Genomic DNA, 19,246 nt, shown 5'->3' with positions numbered 1-19,246 from the left:
GCTGAGAAGAGAGGAAAGCCTGGCACAGGAGAACTTACTATTGCTTCAAGAAAGCGAAAGAAAGTAAATATAATTTTAATATAGATTATATGATATAAATTTGAAATAAAGCAAATATAAATGAGAGGCTGGTCGAGAGGCCGGAGGCGTAGTTGTGACCGTCCCCTCGTAGTGCAGAACCGAGACTCTCTCTCTGGACGAGCGCATACGTGACGTCATAGGTACGTGAAGAAACGTGTCCTTTACGTATAAGCATGCAGGGAGGACCTCCTGGTCGGGTCATGCTGTGTGGAGGTTCGAACCATTCCACCGTCGGCCCAGGAGTCTTCCCTTGATCTATCTGTACATCGCTCGTAGCCACGGCCGACCACCTCTAAGTAGTGTTATTCCCTTCAGGTTATCCTCTTCAGTCTGGCCATGCTCATGGCAGTGGCAATGGCTCACCCTGGTATCTACGGTGGAGGACTCGGAGGTTACGGCGGAGGTCTTGGAGGCTTCGGTGGCGGTGTCGGAGGCTACGGTGGAGTCGGCGTTGGTGGTGGGTACGGCGGCTTCCGCGGCGGTCTTGGCGGCTATGGCGGATTGGGCTACGGCAGATAAATTGATTGCTGCTGCAGCGGATTGGTTGCGGATGCCACGCTCCCACAACGCACGATGCGGAAACAGACAATGCTTTGAGTATAAAAAGTGTTGGCAGAAGTGTGCTCGGCGGTGAGTTGAGCTGGGAATTCCTTACAAAGCGTTAGAGATAGAAGAGTATTTTGTAAAGCTCATATTATTCTGCGTGCACCGCAGAGACGCCAGTGCCCTTGTCATGTCATCTATATCATGTTGTACCGCGTACAAGTCCAATCAAGGCAGCTGACATCTACAAGTCGCGGATATCTGTGATCTGAATATCGTCTTCGTACTTTCCAGGCGGCATGGTCGCGTCAGAGCTCACACTCGTGAGCAAAAATCGCACAATATTTAAGAAGGTCTTTTCACTCAGTATATTGCGATGCGAAGGCGGAGCAGACGAGCTTGGAGACAATTACCTGTCTGCGCTGCGTTTCCATTGGTGTACCCTGCCTATATGTCATTATGATATTGGTATAGCTGAGGCTGACTTCCTTAGGTGCAGAAGCAGTGCGAATCTTTAAAACCTGTTTATTAAACGTGTGAGCCGTTTTGGGAATGGAAATTTGGCAAAGCACACTATGAAGTGAAGTGAAACATAGCTGTATCTCTTTCATACAGACATACTTTTGAAGCCTCGTTTCAGCTTTTGTTACTTTAGCCTTAGACTCATGTCGGCAATGACACATAAAGCTGTTTCAAAGCTGTCACAAAAAATCGGTTCTCTGCGTATGGTTCGCCCTCCAGCGACGGCTTCAACTCGCTCTCGACGATATCCAGCAGTACCTGTACCTGTTCTGCTTGGACATCTCGAAGGAAAAAACAGTAATACTCCCTTATACGAGGCGGAACATACGGTTGCTGGCATACCAAAGCACTTGCCTCGTCATAGGTTTTTCGGTTTTGCTGTTGATGCTGGGCTCTCTTGGCGGAAGCATATTGCGAGCTTGGAGATCATGATCCCCCGTTGGATTGCGGTGATCCGTCGCTTGACAGGCATGCATAAGATGGGATGAGAATACCGGCCTCTTATGACGTTCCGTCGAATACCCAGGGTCGTTCGAGGAAGCTTTCCACTGAAGGTACGGAACTATAGTAAAATTCTAGAAAATAAGATACTCTCCTGTACTATCATCCTCCCCACACATAAATGGGATGATGACGTGGTGGGACATTCTCCGACATTACCCCGTTGCGCTTGTGGAAGGGATGCGAAAGTGATGATGATGGAAAGGTGTCCTATATTAGGTGTCATTCTTCCTTTCTCCATATACCCTGATGTACTACGATGCAGCTTCTGTATCGACTTTCTTACATGCGCATATGCATCCAATCTCATATCATGCTGTCAGCATGGCACCTACAGCTAGTACCATGGTTACCCTGAGAAAATGAAGTAACGTGCGACTCCTCCTTAGGGACCCCTGAGGGAGTTGTGACGACACCATATTTGCCCGTATGCTGATTTCCTCTACAGCTGCTAGGTTACGCATGCAGTTCAGTGTCCGGGAGGGGCGATCTTTTCATTTTCCATTCTGCGGGGTTAATCATTTAGGGGTTCCTTATGGGAGTAGCACGTCATGTGGCGAATCCAATTTCTTCCCTTTTTTTACGTTCAAACTCAAACTCAAAATATGTAACGTCTATTTGAGCACTCTGGACCTTCCGTGAAACGTGTCCGATAAGAATGTAACTCATATACACTTCTGCGTACGTGCTACGTGGCGTATACGCGTACCACGGTAACCCTTATGTGGTATGGTATGGTATGGTATGGTACCAAGGGGCAAACACTGTAAAGCCTTACGAGGTTTCCCGTGCCGTATAAAATCATGCCTTTTTTAAAGGCAACACAGTTTAGAGTGGCCAATATCTTGCGTTTTAGTAACAGAAGGAGAGTCTTCCCAGCCGCTTGGCTGCTCTGGATGCGACATCCACATCATGCCTTAGAATCGTATCTTATCTTGAAGAGTTCTATGAGATAGAACTTGGCCATAGTTGTCTCGCGACTGTCGCATTTCCAAGTCCAAGAGCAACAGCATTCTTCAACATGAGAAATTCGTTCGAAAAGTTCCAGTAGGGGGAAATCCAACAAGCCTGAGCTTGGGCAAGTGAATGAAGGGAAAGATCCTTTCCCTTGCCTCAAGCTCAGGCTTTTTCACGAGCTTGCCTGCATTTATGCTATTTTATCGAGCACTGCACCGAGGAGATGATAATGCAAAATCATCTCCGTTATAATATTTCAATTCAAAAGCTGACAAGTTTCAAACAGCATCGACCTCGGTGGCCATAGTTGGCAACGCGCTCGCTCCCCAAGGTTGTGGGGTCGATCCCGGCCACCAGCAACTGTAGGACAGTGACATGGCACAACTTGAGACACGTCGACGTCCGCGATCACGCGAACGTTAAAGGGACGGTCTCGTACAGCCGGGGCGATTCCGAAACTTACCCAAAACTATATTCATGAGTGCTCTACAAACACAACCGTGAAAGTTTCATTCGGAATAACGCAGCCGTTTTCGAGGAATTTGTCGAAACACATCGTAATAGCAGACGACGGAACCTGCGCTTCCCTCTCATGTAACGTCACGTATGACGTCGACCCGCGGGTGGCTCTGGTAGTGCGCCCATTGGCTGAGCAGAAAAGAAAGCAGCTGTGTGCATTTGGCGCGGTTGCCATGGCACTTGTAAGTAGCTGGGCTCGTAGGTAGTTGACGCACGACGTAGTCATGTCTGACAGCGAATTTAGCAATAGCGACGAATCCCTGTCGCTCAGCGGTGACGAGAATGATTTCATTGACGTCGATCGGCTGAATTACGAGGATATCGACGATCCTTACGAGGCTGACCCTTTGCCACAACAACGTGGTCAACAAGTGGAAGTTGTAGACGATATTCAACCGATTGACTTTAGGTACGTAAGACTGTTATACAGTAAATGCGCACATTGAGTCGTTTCGTGACCACTTCTAACTTGCACAATCATTACAGGTGCATGTGTAGCCACTGCTCGCCGCAGGAGGTTGACGAATATGTGTGTTGCATGGCTGTTGATCGCGTGGTGCCTGTTGTTAACGGCGCCGGCGTTCGCTGCATCACGCAACATGTGTTGTTCCCCGACTTCTGTACACGCCGGGAACTTTTGATAGTCAACGGCGCTCCGTATCGACGACACAGCCGTGAGCTACGGCCATCCGAACGACAACAGGTATGTCGCATCCATTTTCCATTATTAGGAACGGGAAGGCATACGGGATATGTGGATGAAACAAAGGCACAAGAGTTGCAGGTATTGTTTAACAGACCGTCACGCCACATTTGTTCTCACACACATATAAAAAAAACGTAGGATTGACTTGCATTTCAACTACTTTTGACAGGGGCATCAGATATGCAGCATACGCATGTTTCACCAATTGGATATGGGGGTACCTTGGCCCAAGGAACAGGCGTCAGATTCCAGGCTGTGCTGTGCGCACTATTCGGAACCTGTTCCCATCTGCCACGTACACAGGCTACTTCCCGTGAAATGTAATGTATTGTTTTTGTTACACAACTTTTTATTTGCATTCAAGAATGTTATGTTCCCCGGTCCTTAGATAACATTTCAGCATTTTGGCTCTTCATCCTATGCATCACATGCGCCTGTCACCATTTAATTGGTACCGAATGGTTACAGGGATAAAAAATTGTTGCCAACACCACTGCAGGAAGAACATGGTCTTGGATGGACTTCTGAAAGATGCTGTCCTCGGTATCCACCCCAGGAAGCATTGGAAGGTTGTCAACCTGGTGGGCAGAGGCATTCCGTTCATCGTCATTGTGCCAGGAGGAGATGACAGACACAAAGATCCACATAAGCTGATCTACGTCGAGATCTTCACTTACCCCTCGTCTAAGGAAAAAAAAAGGCCCTTTTCAGGGCCATCCCACATGTCTGTAGCAAAGACCGTGCCTCTGCATAGAACAAACCCTTATCTTCATTACTTTGCATCAACATTTCTAGGAGAACATGATGGAAATTCCCACAAATAGGGAAAGCTTCAATAGAATACCAGTATGACCAATAGACAGCTTTACGCAAACACGCAATGCCATAAGATTGGAGCTACTAATTCTATTGATGAACATAGCAAATTTCCAAATCTTTCTCTCACACACTTTTTTTGCATTTATCTACTACACATGCATTGTTTCTTGCAGGTATCACCTATGCAATAGTGCGTAGTTTGTCAAATGAATATAGGAGCAACTTGTCTGAAGCAATCAGGTAGGAAATTTTCACGGCTTACAGTGTTAGGAACCTTTGTAGTCTGGTGTCAATATAGGTTGCTTTCCATGGTTGTACCCAGAGGGTGGGCAAGGAGGGGTTATGGCCCCTCCCTGGAGCTTCAATATCACTTCTGAAATTTGTTTACTTCTTATCCATACAGGGTGTCCCAGAAAACGTGTCATTGAATTATAATAAAAAAAAATATGCCACCTAGAATCATGCGGTCAACGGCATTTGTTCTTACTCGGTTTTCGCCAAACCCTGATGTGAGTGTCATGTATCGTAAGTTTAATTGTGTAAATATTTGCGAACTGATCTCGGAAATTTGCCAAGTAAAGGTCACTTTTTTACCCCACCAATAGGAAGAGTGTACCGAATTCACTCAAGTTCATGATAATTGACAGTGATATTCGCGAGCTATCCCATCGGAAAGAATAGCCGAACATCATGCTTTTCGTAGCACAGAACCATAACGCGAGACGACTTTTCGAGAGCAATCGCTCTCAGCCCGACGAAAGGAGGTTCCAAGTCCAGCCCACAGAGTGATAGTAGAAAAAGTAACAGTTCCTGAAATTGGAAGAGGGAAAGTGCGATCCCAACGAAAGTCGGACGCGATACGCCATACCTGTGTTCTCTTTCTACGTTGCAGGTGTGAGCTGGGTTTCCAACCTCCTTTCGTCAGACTGACAAAGATTTTTCTGAAAAATTTGTCGCGCGCTAGCTCCGTAGAGCATGATGTTTGGCTATTTTTTTTTATGGGATAGCCCCTGAATATCCCTGTCAATTATCAATAATTTGAATAAATTAGACACGCTCTTCACATTGGTGGGGTAAAAAAGTGACCTTTACTTGGCAAATTTCAGACTTCAGTTCATGAAAACTTACGTAATTAAACTTACGTTACACGACCTTCACATCAGGAGGTGGCAAGAACCTAGAAGAACAAATGCCGTTGACCGCATGATTCTAGGTGGTGTAGTTTTTTTATTATAATTCAATGACACGTTTTCTGGGACACCCTGTATACCGATATATATTTTTCTCAGATATCATAATATGAACCTATGAGCAACCACATGTCACCAGCGTCCGTCTCCAGGAAAACAGACGGATGAGCTTTGCGCACTCTCCCCAGAAGCACTTTGCTCCACTTGTAAAAAATCCTGAGTACGTCCATGTTGCTTTCATGAAAATTGGTAGATGGGCAGACATGCACATAGGTCATGCAGTTGCTGTACTTTGTGAGTACGGAGAGGGTTACCATTTGCCATGCTGGTCAGTGACGTAGTGAGTATTGGTATCACTGTGACTGGTAATGCACATTTCGGTGGAAAATGTCAATGGTGGGCACGGTGCAGCGATACAAATTATCTGAAAGTAAATGTGGAAATGATAAAAATGACTCTGTACCACGTACACATATCACCACACACACATACACACATCACAGAGCTGGATGCGCAGAAAAAATATACAAATGGCCAATAAACAACACACTAGCCACTGGGTGGCCTCTTAGCTACACATGTTGGGACATAAAATCCCAGCTGCCACTTTATAAGGACAGTGGGAATGTTGGTGATCCACACACAGTTGAGCACAGCAACTGCATTTCTCATTAGCAAGGGTTTATAACACAGCGCTGGGCTCTGTTGAAGACATTTGGGTGGCCCTGATAAGGGCCGTTTTTTTCTTGTCTTCTTTGAAAAGAGGTGACAAATGAGGGCTTTCAAAGAAGACTGGGGCCGGCTTCAGAGTCATTACGGGGTCCCTCAAATGTTGAACCTATTTACAGAAGAGGTAACAATGTACTCAGCATTGCAGACAGCGCTGTAAACTTAGTAAAATGCTGAGTAGATACACGAGTATAATCATCTGCAGTATAAATACCTGGCTCTGTGTTGCTTAACAGCATCGGCAAGGGTGGGCTTCTCACCATACGTTGTTGAGCGGGCCGGCTGAGCCTTGAACACTAGTGCCTTTTTTGCCGATTCAAAGGTTGGGTACTGTTGCATGCGGCTCAAAACTGCATTAGTTAGTGTCACTGTGTAGTCTGCACAAAAGGAGAAAAATCCGTAATTATATAATTCCAAGGCAATTATATAATTCCAAGGCGTAATTATATAATTCCAAGGCCACAGTTATTACATGTTTTGCTAAGTCACAATGTTTCTCATTGCATGCCTAATGTTTGTATAGCTTACTGTGTGTGGCATTTTCTTTCAGTGGGACGGCAAGCCACGTCTTCTTCACCTTGGATGGTTTCAGGCGGTACTGCTTTGCACCATCTTCCACCAGCTGAACGCGGTCTGCATTTTCGTTATAATGCAAGATTGCTAGTTGTGTTCTGACAAGAAACAATGCATATTGCTTGTGATTTCACCTTGCTAGCTTCTTTCTCTATAACATCAGAACCTTCAAGTGCTATTATTACCTCGCACGCATTCCAGCATCTGAGAAGCCATGTGTTTTTGGCAGAAAATGAAGGAGAACGCTATGAAATGCTTCCAGGCCAAATGTCTGATTTGTAGATGACAGCATCGGAATGTCTTTCAGAAGTGTAGGAGCCATCAGTATATCATGCACGCGCATGTAGGTCTCACTTTCTGGAATTATATGTCATGAAATTGTACTACACATCATTCTTTATAGATTTTCAATTGCTCACCTTCCTTCAGCCATTCCCTTAGTGGGGACACTGGCCCGTGGTACCGACAGACAGGGTACCGAGGGTCTTCGTGTTGATGGACGTCAACGATATGGTTCATCAAGGACACCCATTTAGCCCGGCACAGTTCACCATCACCCCCACTGGTTTTGGGGCACCAGTATGCATGCCGAACTATACTCTCGATCTACAGCTGCACCACCTGATGCTTTGCTGCGCGACCGAGAGCAAGAAGTTTCTTCTTTCGTTTTCGTTTCGTTTTATTACCTTTAGGGCCGTAAGGCATTAAATAAGGGGGGAGGGTTACACCAAAAGAGGGCAATTGCACAGTAACAAAGCTCACTAAGAGAACAAAAAACGAACATTCTTTCATACTTACAACCTATTTCGAGAAACAACACAGCATACTTATTTGTACGCACATGCGTAAATACATTAAAAGAGATACAGCTCCTCGCACATGTTAACGAATCGTGCTTGTCCGCCGCCTTGGAAAACGTCTGACGGAAGCATGTTCCAATCCCGTACACCTGACAACAGGGGCGAGTTTTTTGATACCTGTTATACGCACACATGTAAAATTTTTCTGTAAGCTTCATTTTCACTGTGATTTCACCTTTGACAACATGCCACACATCAAATCGATGCTTAATGTGGGGGCACAAGTCTCTCATCATGGCTTTGATGCCTGTGTGCCGATCCGTGACAAGCATGTCTACTACCATGTCATGCACCTCGAGAAATGCAAGACACCTTTGTAGCCCATGCTTCTCCATGGCGTTGCTGCTTGTCACCTCTGTGACCTAGTAGTTAGAAAGAAATCCAGTGAATTCATCAATGTATGCTGCTAAAAATCAGTGAGGTATTAAAGCGTTTACAGGGCCGACTGCCACGTGGATTGGTCCTCAGTCTGCTACTTTATAGGTGCATGTGACATAATGTGATAGCCAGACTGTGTTTGCAGGTTTAAATTTTGTAAAGTCAGAAAGAATCAATAAAAATATAACAGCATTTCAAAAAGAGTTCTACCAGGAATCTGCTACCATTGATGGCCCCATAAAGTTTCTGCATTGAAATGTTATTGGCATAGCACGCAAAGATACACGTTTTTACCTTGACTAACTCGAAGTGTACAATGCGATTGGCAGTGGTCTCCAGTAATGTATACGTGCCATAGGGAGCCGTGTGACCCGGAGAATCACACCTCCCATCACCAGCAAGTGTTAAAGGCACTGGGCGCAGCTCCTCCAGCAGTTGTCGCTGCTTCGTCTCGTATACCTGTAAATGAACAGCGCTTATATTAAGGTATGCTGTATGCACTGCATATGATTTTGCACTCTGTGACTTTGCACTTGTAGTAAGACATATTGCATGAGAGGACTGACTGATGTCATTTATAAGTCACACAGTCAGCTTATCCTAAATATCAGAGATACTCACATTGTTTACTGCAGGAAACAAATAACATTGCTGCGTTTTGTAGAACTGGGACCTCCTGAGTGCTGGGACTCCCATAATTTTCAGCATTCGGAGGGCTTTGGCAATGTTTGTACCAGAGAAAAGTATCCCGCAGCACAGCAAAACATTCCCCAGTGGCCTATTGCCCACCCATGGCTGGCTGTACCACAGCCTTTCTTTTTGGCAACCGCAAGTCATCTTTGCTCTTACACAGGTGCCCTTGAGAGTGATATCAGCTTCAACATCATCTCGCTGGCATGAAGGACACACTGATAGCAGCTCTCTTAAACAAGATTCCGCTACGATAAACAGCTTCTCATCTGCAGCACACCTAAAAGATATATAAAACATGATTTTCAAAATTCAAAATGCTTCATTGTGACACAATACACTGTATTATTGACAGAGAGTGGGCAATTGCTCACCAATCCATGCTGAGACCGGACATTTGCTCACTCGTTCTATTTTTCACCTTTTACGCTGTGTGACACAGTGAATGATAATCAGCGTTGTATTTTTAAAATCACAATTCTATTTTTCGAACCTCTTAGAAACCGTGTCGGCATCTGTGTCGTAATTATTTTACAAGAAACAAGGAAATAAGGGGTGTGGTAAAAAGTCTTCCAGTGCTCGTTATCTGTACAGGGAATATTTGACGAAGGAACACAACCTCACATACACAAAGCTGGACTGCCCTGTGAGATATGAAGTACAAAAAGACCTTTCTGAGGTTCATCTATACTCGTCGTCGTAAAAGCTACTCGTCGAAGCATGAAAAGAAAACAGCTAATTTTGTAGCTTCGACTTTTCACGACACAATAACAGAGCGTATTTGTATGCGTACGCACTGCATTCCGCGAGGTCAGGGTTAAAATTTGTGATCGGATTAGTTTATGTAGCACTAATCCCAGTATAACCTCACAGTATTATGTAAAGGCGGCATTGATCGGTACACATTATTTTTATACGCTTTTAGACTTGCCAGGCACGCAGCATTTTTGCTAGTTATATCGGTCCGCTTCGTAGCTATTAAAGGTATGTTTTGAAAGTAAATGAACAACAGATATGTGCCCTTAATAATGGTACACCCATGCTCCGCCTTTATCAACATACCCTACTGCCATGTGAGTCCTACGATGCTTCTGTGTTTGTGCGCACGTATGAAGTATTTATACTAATGAGAGGCTGTTGTCATGGGTGCGGTTGCAAACATGACCCACAAATTTGATGTTTCCCAGCAGTCATCTCCCACCCCACCCCGATGCATAACGAAGTATACTTGTGAAATATACTTTTTCTATTCCACTTGCACGAACCACCAAACACGACACATATAACTTGCAAAAACAACAAGCACGTCAGAAACCGTGATGAGTATTTGTCCGCGTTTATCTTTCAGTCGGTGGACAATTGTCCGGTGAGCAAATGTCCTGGATCCATTATTGACCTCTGATGAGATACAATCAACACAATGAAATGTCTCACACTTACGTTTTACGAGTATGGGATGTATGCCGCAACCTGAACGGCTCCTCGTTCTCAAACCTGAAAGCATCAGTAGATTATTTGCATACATAATTTGCGAGCAAATCGACAAATAAAATGCACTAATTTTAGTCATGTAAGCTTACTCGTGAGAGTCTGTGCTTTCTGAGACACTGGAGAGCTGAAATGTTGTGTCATGCGGATCACGTGGGCTGCAGAAAGAAAAAAAGAAACATTTCATGGAAACTGCGTTCAATAAGCAAAGCAACAGGATTGTTCAAAGATTACTTTGCCCAGTATGTTATATGTGCATGGTCCCATCGGTTAATACGTATTTTGACGTAAATAATATCCATGCGCAGTTTTCTGTCCAATTTTTTTTTTCCCGTTTAGAGTGCATACTGTTTGTCTGTACTAAGCTACGTACTATTCATACTCAACAGTTATGTTGAGCTCCTTTGGTATCGGGGTGGAGCTCCTTAGCAACGGTTGGCTGTTGTCGAGAGGCAAGGCAGGAACCTGTGAGCTTGACATGTTTGGTGGTGTCATCTCAAAATGGCTGCCCATGCCGCTGTCGCCACGCTCTGGCATGCAACTGCTGCTGCTTGCTGAAACCAATGACTTACTGGCAGGATTTACAGAAGCCTGTGAAGACACTCTAGGACGGTGCAGATGAGTCTGTGTTCCTAAAAGGCATGTGCAGTTTGTAATATCCACAAACAAAACTAGATGAAGAAACCATATAATACAGAATTTAGGAACATAGATGTGCATACCAAGAGTGCAAGTTGGAACAGCTGTCTGTGTGGCCTTGTCGGTAGCCCCTGCGCCTTTGTCTGGGTTGTATGGCACAAGTGTATACTTGAACCCGTATTGGCTTACAGTTTGGTAGGGTATCAGGGGTTGTAAGGGCAACCCGTCAAGCACCAGCACGTTGACTGTAAAAGACGTGGAAATCAAGAGCTATGCTATAGGGAGCTTTCACCTACGTCACTATGTGACGTGGCAGTGACGTGACATTCTCGTAAGCTCGTCCCACTGATGGTCACTTTTCGTGCTCGCTTTCGTGCGGCGTTGATGATGAGCTGTGCTATTTTTCGATGCGACAACCATAGATTTCGTAAAAGAAAAATGTGAGAACGAGAGTGACGAAGCGTCTTTGGGATAAAAGAAGGGTACGGACGCGTCCGCATTTCAAAACACCATTGAAGGCTTCGTTTTCGAGCAGATGTTAGCATCCTATAGTTAGCCACCACATAATTACACCCTGTATTTCTGTATTCACTCTGTATTCTATATTTGATGTGCAATGTGTTCATAGCAGTGATGTATTGACATGTTGGGAGAAGTCACAAAGTGATAAAGTAGAAAATAAATCAGACAACATAAAAAGGAAAAAAAATTAAAATGTGGTATTTATGGTAGTGTTAAACTAATTTCTCAAAGTGAGTTTAATCATTGTTGCAGTTGAAGCTGCCTTTGTCATGGCATGTTAATGAACTAGATATAATATTCTACATAGATGTTCGCATCAATGAGGGGGAAAAGGTAAGCAGATATGTGACTGAGTTGCTATACATGTCTGCTGGTGACATACCGTCATCACATATTGACTGTGGCACAGGAAGGAAAGTCCCTCTGCTCTCGCATCTTGCTCCCTCTGAATTGTCTGTCACTAAAACGGTAAAAAACGATCAAGTGAGACGAAAGATACAGCTGTTGCAAGATATGTGCAATAAGTAAAACGCAAAATAATAAAATCCAGTCCTCGTTTTGTGACAATAGAATGCAGCCAAAATGCAAGGATATGTATATTAGCGTGTGAACCGTAACATTTCGAGCCCCCCCCCCCCCCCTCAGAAAAAATATCCTGGATCAACAGCAGTCAAACGTTGGTTATTTTTCGCATGTGCGACGTCAAGACATAGCATGGAACTCACGATGTTCGGCTGGTTCGGCGATACACGATTCCGTTTGGGACAGCACCTGGCAGGCCTGGAAAGGCGATGTACGCAACAATTACGACATGCGGTTGGTTCAGTACTCATTCGCGGTACGCCCGCGGCACACGGTTCGGGGTTTCGCGGGCTCATATAAAATATACTGACCTCAGAATTATGCACATCAGATTCGTTACTGATGTTAAGACCGTTGTCGCCAGAAGTTGCTCCGAAGATCGTGGGGACGGCTCCTACATCGAGCCACATCTTCTTTGGCGCCATCCCGAACAGCGCTTGCAGAAGATCCCTGACCATATATGCGTCATCAGCTAAATGTGCGGAACACACTCGTTTCACATTCAGGACTTTCGTTGAAGACGCTTCGAGTGTGTGATTCTCGATGGTTGCTTCCCATTTACGCTTCGTCGCTTCGTCCTTCGGGGTATAAAAACTCAGATTGCCATTGACAACAGACCTGTTGTTACACCCAGGCACGCTACAATAGTTTCCACCACTCGGCATGTTCCGTAGGTGTAACGATGAGAAATTCACGAAACACAGAACGATAGTGTACTAGGCAAGCTCAAGGCGCCAAGTGATTTTATTTAGGTCGAGTCATCCCAGCTTCCCTTTGCTCTCGAAATGAGGACGCAAAGGTGGATTGACACCGTTTCTCTAAACCAGCAAGTAGGCCGCTTCTTACAATATGCGTCTTTCTCTTGGCAACTGAAAGAAAATGTACGAAGGTTCCACGGTCTCCAGACACTTCTCAAAGTCGTCTGCTAGCGCGCGCGAAAGCAGACGATTTCTACATCCAATCATGGAGTTTCTCGTAGTGCCCGCACGCCGACGTACCGGTTGTTGATGTTGCCAACACAAATCGCGGTATGCTGTGCAATCCTTATCGATTTAATTCGTTTATTTAATAACCGTGACGTGCTTTGTCGGGTAAATTCGCACTATTCCATTTCCAACAAAGGGCAATCGAATTGTGCACTTTATGAGAGGGCCAGGGGGTACGAGACCATCCCTTTAAATACCGTGTGCGGATATTTGGACATATACATTAAAAAATCATCATCTGGACAAAATTGCTCGTTGCCATTTTTTCGCTGGTTACTGATCCACGAATGCGGTGCCATTCACTCAAGGCCAAATCGAGAGACGGGGCGGAATTTTCCACGTGTGCTTTAACATCCGCCCGAAACAGGATGATCGATTATTAGTAATACGGGCAAAGACCGGATGGTAAAACATTTCCCGGACGTCTTGCGTTCCTGCCTTCTAGACGACTGCGGTACTAGTCCCGCTACTGATAAAGACCCATACGAGGGACATAAGAGGGGAACTCGCTAACAGTTCCAACAGACAGTCCATCATGAAGGTTTTGGTGAGTATAGCACATATTTCTCGCAGCTGTCAAATGCTTTATTTGCTCCTCCATTGTCACCGTTTCTTCCTCTAGAACTGATGCATTTTGTCGCGGTGGTGTCGAATTGAACATTACATAATGTTTCACCGCGAACAGGTTGAGCTGCCACTGCCTCAACTTCTGCGTGAGCTCCGCAGTTGTGTAACGCACGATTTACGCAGAAATTTAAGATTTAAAATGTATCGAGAAAAGTGGTTCGACATTGTGCTCGCAATGTTGCCCTATAGCAATTGAATGCCGGAAAGAAAGAAAGAAAGAAAGAATGCACCCTGTAGGTATAGGAAACGCTTTTTCTGATGGTTGCCAAGTCAACACTCTCCCGTTGTCTGGGCTAGTTTCAGAAGCCAGTTCCTCGCCACCACATAACGCTATTAGATATTGACAGCCCTCGACAACAGTATGAGGTCATCTATGGATAATCTGAAGATATTGTGCAAGTTCTTTAAGCGAGTCCTGAGGTCACAAGTCTGATCCTGTCTGAGTGAGTGAGTTGTCGCATATGTTGTGCCTAAAAGGTTGCAAAGTTCTACCTGCTACCTAAGAATGACCTAGTTGTTGAATGTTGACCCAGGTGGTAAGTTACCACCTTTCCCACCCTTTTCCTTAGAGTGCAGGGTACACGTCCTTCCCCCTGGAAGGACGTTACCTGCAGAGATTTCATGTGGCCGTCGCAATGTACCGTGAAGGAAACACACGACTCAGTGCTAATTTTCATATACACCCGAGTTATCGGATTTTCACGCTAGAAAAAGACGAAGGAAACATGGTTAATAAGCGATCCTTTGCAGATCCTAATCTTGAGCCTGGTGGTGCTCATTTCCTCGGTAGCCACGGCGCCCACCTTCTTCACATATGAAGGCGTCGAAGGCGAACAAGGTGTCGGAGTCGGAATTGGTGGAGTCGGTCTCGGTGTAGGTGTCGACCCTGACGGCGGCTTCCTAGGAACGGGCATTGATGTTGGCCTTACGGGTGACCTACCCGGCTTGTTGACAAGCGGTTTCGATCGGCCTGGTGCCCTCTTGGGTATTCTGGCCAAGTGAGAGCCACCGCACTAAGTGTACGGTGGAGAACGCACAAGAGCTAATAAACGATAAAGATTGCATTGAACTGAATTGAATTTGAAATGAAAAATAAAGAGTGCGTTTATGAGGAGAAACTTTGTGTCCAAGTGTCCTAATCGGGAAACGTGAACATTATCGTACCGAACTTGGCCTTACGCCGCAAAATCAGCCGTATTTTTGTCTTCCACAAAATATATGATTAGAATTTAGAACCCAACAATTAAGACTCATTAGCTAAACTTCTTATTTTTGTTTGTTTAAAGGAGTACAGAGGGCCACACAAAAAAGAATGATATTAAGACGTCTGATATTAAAGCGTCTGTGTCAATTTACCGAATAGCAAGAAAGGTTTTGATGTGTGCAATTTGTTTCCCAGAAAAAAAGCTGACATAAACATTTCTCCGCGCGTTCACGCCACTCCGGGAATAACGAAGAGGACAAGCATGATACCATGTCACCGATGACGTTACAGGGCCCACGTTGCAGGGTCGCTGCTCAGTGGGGATCAGCGCCCTGCCCCTTTGCCGCCGTAAACCAGTATTGCCCCCGGAGAACTGAGGATAGAAGGAGCGGCCGAATCATTACCGAGCCAGGAAAAAGGCTTTTTCAGAACCCCGAACAGCCGAGTAGCAGACGTCAGCGGAGTTGCAGACAACATTTCTCTAGACCAATCACGAGCGCGGACTGTGTAGCGTCAGCGCGGAGTCGCAGGCAGCTCACAGGATGGTACTACTCTCCACCACCGTTTTTTGCGGTGTACTTTAAATTCAATTTCTGCGATAATTTTGACTCTGTAGTGTGAATTACTTCTCATGGTGAATCTTACTGGCCTACTTTACAGTTTTATAGGAAAAAAACAACAACAGAGTGTTAAAAATGACTTTCGTGCTACTTTAAGGTTGCTTCAAATAGATCAGCGAAGAGGGTGACGTGAGAGGTCACCCAAGGCCCACCACAAGCTTCTTTGTGAGGACAAACATCCATTTCCGAAGCCATAACGATGATGAAAATAAACACCATGCATGTGGTTCCGAGAGCACGCTTGGCTTTGGGAGCACTTCACAACTACTTTGAACTTTGGGGGCAGAACTTGGCTTTGTCAATAATACCCCTGTCACGCGGCAAACCGAAAGGCATTCCCAACGAATGACATTCGTTTGTCTTGCATCGAGCTACACGAAGATGTCATTCGCAAATGATGTTAAGACACCAGGACCGAATATGTAAAGCATTATACAGGTACATAAGTTATATTTTTATTTCCTTTGTTCGAAACTAGAGAAGCATTACATCATTTCACAAAATCGTTGCCTTTTCAAAGTCACTTAATTGGCTAAGTACCTCACGCAAAGACAACAAAGAAGCCTTCTGCTCCGCACTTGACAACCTGGCGACTGGGAACCAGGGTAGTTCTCCGAAAAGCAGCCCCAAGCAGCACTATCTCTTGAGCTTTTTGTGATAAGACGGTTGTCACCAGTATCAAGGTCAAGGCGAAGGACGAAGGAGGAACACTATAGTGTTCCTTTTTCGTCCTTCGCCTTGACCTTGATGCTGGTGACAACCGTCTTATCACAAAAAGCTCAAGAGATAGGTCCCTGTTTCATTCACGTTTACCAGTCACAAGCAACAAAGAGATTTATTTGGGAAGCCATTTCCGGATAAATGTGCTGTCCGGTTCAAGTGCTAATATCAGCAAAACGAAAGAACGGTAGTAGCTCATAAGCACCAAATGCTCATAACCTCCAAACGCTCAAAACCTCCAATCGCCCATATGCACCGAAAAAAAATTGGTGGTTTTGAGCGTTTGGTGGAAATGAGCAGGTGGGGAGAAGCTGCTCATAAGCACCAAACGTCCAGAACATCCGAATGCTCATATGCACCGAAGGGCGGGCGACCACAAAGGCCGGGTCTTCCTCTCCCGCATTTGGAACAAGGTCATAGGGTGAGAAAGGTGGAATGAATGGCGACTACCAAGGCCGCTTAATGTGTCAGTTTGAAGTTGATGTAACAGCTTGGTCCTGCTTGTATGTAGCCAGAACGAATTTTTATGGAAGTTTATTTTTATCTTTATAAACGAAGTTTATGAAGTTCGAATTTGACTGAATGTGTGGGTTTGAATGGGGTTATCGTGAGTCAATGGGTGTTTGAACGTGACCAATACGTCCGCCGTAGTGTCCGCCCATTTGGTCGAACGCCGTTTGGTCGAATGCCGTTTGATCGAAGGCGTTTGATCGAACGCCGCTTGGTCGAAAACAGTTTGATCGAAAGCCGGTTGATCGACGCCGCTTGTTCGAAAGACGTTTGTTCGAAGGGTGTTCAAAACTGCATGCACTGTGTCATCCGCACCTCTTTCTGTAACTTTTGACTCGAGCACACGGAGCGCGCAATCAGTGTACTCTGCTTTTTTTTTTGCTATTATTATTTTTATTTCTTTTCTCCTCTCTTTTTTCTCTTTTTTTTTTGCAGGGAGACCACTGGTTACTTGCAGGCGTTTGTAATTTACGAACCAGTCGGACACATGTTGAAGAAAGTTGCCCCAGGTTGGGAGCAGCCGATAGTCTGTGCTTCTTCTGAGCACTCTTCTCATTGCTGGTGACATATTTAAAGGGAACAATCTGAAACGGGATAGTCATATGTGTGCAAAAGCCACTCGAAGTCTGTGGATGCTAAGAAGGAAATTTCGCCATGGCACAACGAAAGATATTAAATTAACAGCATATAAAACCTTAGTTCAAATTCGTTTCGTGTATGCATCTGCAATCTGGGGTCACTACACATGCACGCTATCCGAAAAAACAGAGAAAGTACGAAGATCTGTTGCCTTGCTTATCTTGTCTAGGTTTCGAAGGACTTCTTCGGTTACATGTCTGTTGCAAGAACTAAATTTAGATTCACCTGCGCATAGGCGAAACGTAAATAAACTAAAACTGTTCTTTCTCCTATACAATGATCAATTGATTACAAACAATAATACATTGATAAAATTTATCCACATTCAACAGGAATAAATCATCGAAAAATGTCATAAATTTATTTATTTATTTGCCAAAAATGTTTAATACTTGAAATCAATTGTTATTTGACAAAGGGTTGGGGGATTAACATGTATGGCATGTTTAGTCACTATGTGTCAGAGCGGAAAAGCCTATCAGGTGTTCCAACGGGCTACGGTGAACGACATGGGCCCTTGGACCGCTTCTTGGACACGAAAAAGTGGGTTAGCATGAGGAATGTGTTTACGAGCAAGCGGGTTACACGCAGTTAAATATTGCTTAGGATAACGGCATTTAGAACTCCGGCGTTGTTTTTTGTTGTTGTTTTTCTTTCTTTTTTTTCATTTTCAACACTTTAAGTGAACCAATAAAAAATCGATCAAACGACCGCTGCCGTTTCGATCTTCGATGAAATGTCTTTCAACCATATCATATGTCAGCACAGTTCCTTTAGAAGTCGGCCAGGGTGCTCATTCCCCCATGCCGTCAGTCATGACGTTCCCCACCTCTGTGAGGCCAACAACGCCCCGTGCCCAAAAACGGTGGGCAAACAGAAATGAGTTGAAAACCAATCATCCAAAGAACCAAGCCAGTCATCTTCCAGACCGAAGATAGAATAACTATAGGAGCGAGAATGTGTAGAGCATGTTGGATGGATTTTCGGAAAAAAATAGTCCCGGAAAAGTTCGTCTCGGAAAAATTGGTCCCTGGTTGCGTGGCGGAAGAAATGGTCCCGCGCGGTTCCGTGCGCCCAAAAATACAGGAGAGTCGTTGTGGACATCTGATAAACCGGATCATAGCCAATCAAGTGCTATCATTCGCACTCCTCATTTGTTCGAAATTCGAAGACATGCTTTTTTAAATTAACATTAATCTTAATGAACAATAAATGCTGCACGCCATTTAATGAGGAACATAAAAGCGGTTCCATTTGCTGCACCGCTTGTATTGTACAAATTGCGTCTGTTCTTTCTGTTCCTCTCTTTATTTTGCGGAGTACAGACAACGCGACAAGATCAGGAAGCAGTTCTGCAATGTCTGCTACCTTCTCCTAAAAGTGAAAAAAAAAGGAGAAAAGGAAGAGTCGTCTTTGTGCAGAGCGAAAATTCAAATCTCAGTTCTTTCTTATTCTCACTGATCAGGCCATATCTTCTGTTTTGTCGGCCAACTCGTGGAGTGGTAAAAGTTGTTTGGATTTCTGTAAAACGCGAACAACTTGGGGCAGTGTCAATGGGATCTTGAACTGGAGAATCGCAGCAAAAATTTTGAAGTAAAAATGGTAGACATCGATGCCAGCGAACTTATAATGGAATATCGT

General features: G+C 44.7%; 1 protein-coding gene and 1 long non-coding RNA gene across 2 annotated transcripts; both read left to right on the top strand.

Annotated features, from left to right (window-relative positions):
* Positions 1–1,882: 1,882 nt before the first annotated feature.
* Positions 1,883–5,053, top strand: LOC135386896 (uncharacterized). Its single transcript, XM_064616397.1, has 3 exons — positions 1,883–3,532; positions 3,610–3,826; positions 3,999–5,053. The coding sequence occupies exons 1-3, from the start codon at positions 3,348–3,350 to the stop codon at positions 4,215–4,217; spliced, it is 621 nt and encodes a 206-aa protein (XP_064472467.1). The 5' UTR covers positions 1,883–3,347; the 3' UTR covers positions 4,218–5,053.
* A 7,346-nt stretch (positions 5,054–12,399) lies between these two features.
* On the top strand, positions 12,400–15,030 carry LOC135386895 (uncharacterized). Its single transcript, XR_010420696.1, has 2 exons — positions 12,400–13,832; positions 14,663–15,030. It is a non-coding gene; the product is annotated as an uncharacterized LOC135386895 (long non-coding RNA).
* The last annotated feature ends 4,216 nt before the right edge of the window (positions 15,031–19,246 follow it).

The sequence above is a fragment of the Ornithodoros turicata genome, chromosome 3, assembly GCF_037126465.1.
Source record: "Ornithodoros turicata isolate Travis chromosome 3, ASM3712646v1, whole genome shotgun sequence".
NCBI classification, from domain to species: Eukaryota; Metazoa; Arthropoda; class Arachnida; order Ixodida; family Argasidae; genus Ornithodoros; species Ornithodoros turicata.
This window is presented reverse-complemented; position numbering and strand designations above follow the sequence as displayed.

Bases quoted from the DNA above. Each gene is read 5' to 3' on its own strand.
- LOC135386896 (XM_064616397.1), top strand. From the start codon at position 3,348: ATGTCTGACAGCGAATTTAGCAATAGCGACGAATCCCTGTCGCTCAGC. The intron at 3,533-3,609 runs GTACGTAAGACT...CAATCATTACAG, and splicing joins ATTCAACCGATTGACTTTAG to GTGCATGTGTAGCCACTGCT. The intron at 3,827-3,998 runs GTATGTCGCATC...TACTTTTGACAG, and splicing joins GGCCATCCGAACGACAACAG to GGGCATCAGATATGCAGCAT.